Source organism: Crocuta crocuta, unplaced genomic scaffold, assembly GCF_008692635.1.
Source record: "Crocuta crocuta isolate KB4526 unplaced genomic scaffold, BGI_CrCroc_1.0 scaffold59-1, whole genome shotgun sequence".
Taxonomy (NCBI): domain Eukaryota; kingdom Metazoa; phylum Chordata; class Mammalia; order Carnivora; family Hyaenidae; genus Crocuta; species Crocuta crocuta.
The window spans coordinates 589,936-590,773 of record NW_027551579.1 but is presented as its reverse complement, the minus strand read 5'-3'; the positions used below and the strand labels follow the sequence as shown (position 1 = coordinate 590,773).

General features: G+C 67.4%; 1 protein-coding gene across 1 annotated transcript in view; it reads left to right on the top strand.

Annotated features, from left to right (window-relative positions):
- The first annotated feature begins 622 nt into the window (after nucleotides 1-622).
- B3GALNT2 (beta-1,3-N-acetylgalactosaminyltransferase 2) overlaps nucleotides 623-838 on the top strand; it is a 50,878-nt gene continuing 50,662 nt past the window's right edge. Inside the window, exon 1 of the mRNA XM_077751734.1 lies at nucleotides 623-817. Coding sequence (XP_077607860.1) covers nucleotides 623-817 — 195 coding nt within the window. The remainder of the gene's footprint in view (nucleotides 818-838) is intronic.

Here is an 838-nt window from a genome sequence, read left to right as displayed (position 1 = left end):
GCCTGCACCCACGGCCTCAACTCGGGCCCTCGTGCGTCTGGCCCATGGGGGCCCTGGGGGGGTTCTGTCCCGGGGCCGCGCTGCAAGACGCCGGGCTGGGCCGGGTCTCCGAGGAGGGCTGCTCAGATCCTTCCCACGGGACCCGCGTCACGGCTCTGTCCTGGGGGAGGTGCCCCCACGCCCAGTGCACTCCCCGATCTGAATCGGGGGTACGTGGAATTTCACCCCCGACTGGACCGCCGCTGTCCTACTCTACAGCTGGACCCCTGGGTGTGTCCCCAACCTGAGCTCCCAGAGGACAGGGCTGGGCAAGGAGCCGGGTACACGGTGCACCAGAACTAATTGATGGATGATTCACCGCTGAAGACACACGCCCCGGCCCGCTCTCGGGCCCAGGAGACGTCAGCAGGATCCCACCTCCCAGAGAAGGCCAGCATTCGCACAACGGAGCTCTGCGTGGTCTAAAACCAGCCTCACGCAGATCTTTAAATCCGAAGCAGCTGGGAGCCTTCGCCTCGACAGCGCTTCCCTCTCCGGGTCCAGGCGGCCTCCGAGCACCTGGGCGATCTGCACCGCCTCCCCTCGGCCGTCGGGGGGCAGTAGGCGGTGAGAAGGGATGCGCATGCTCCATGTGGGGCTTCGCGCTTCGCCTCCCCGACCGCCGAGTGACGGAAGCAAGTGCAGGCAGTTATGGGAAATGTGGTTTCCAAGCCTCGGGATCACTGGGATGCGCCCCTTGCCTGGGCCCAGAGCGGGACTTCAGCTCCCGACTGGCCTCCGGGCGCTGGAGGGGACACGAGAGAAGGGGGCGGGGCGAGTAGGGGGAAGGGTGGGCGGG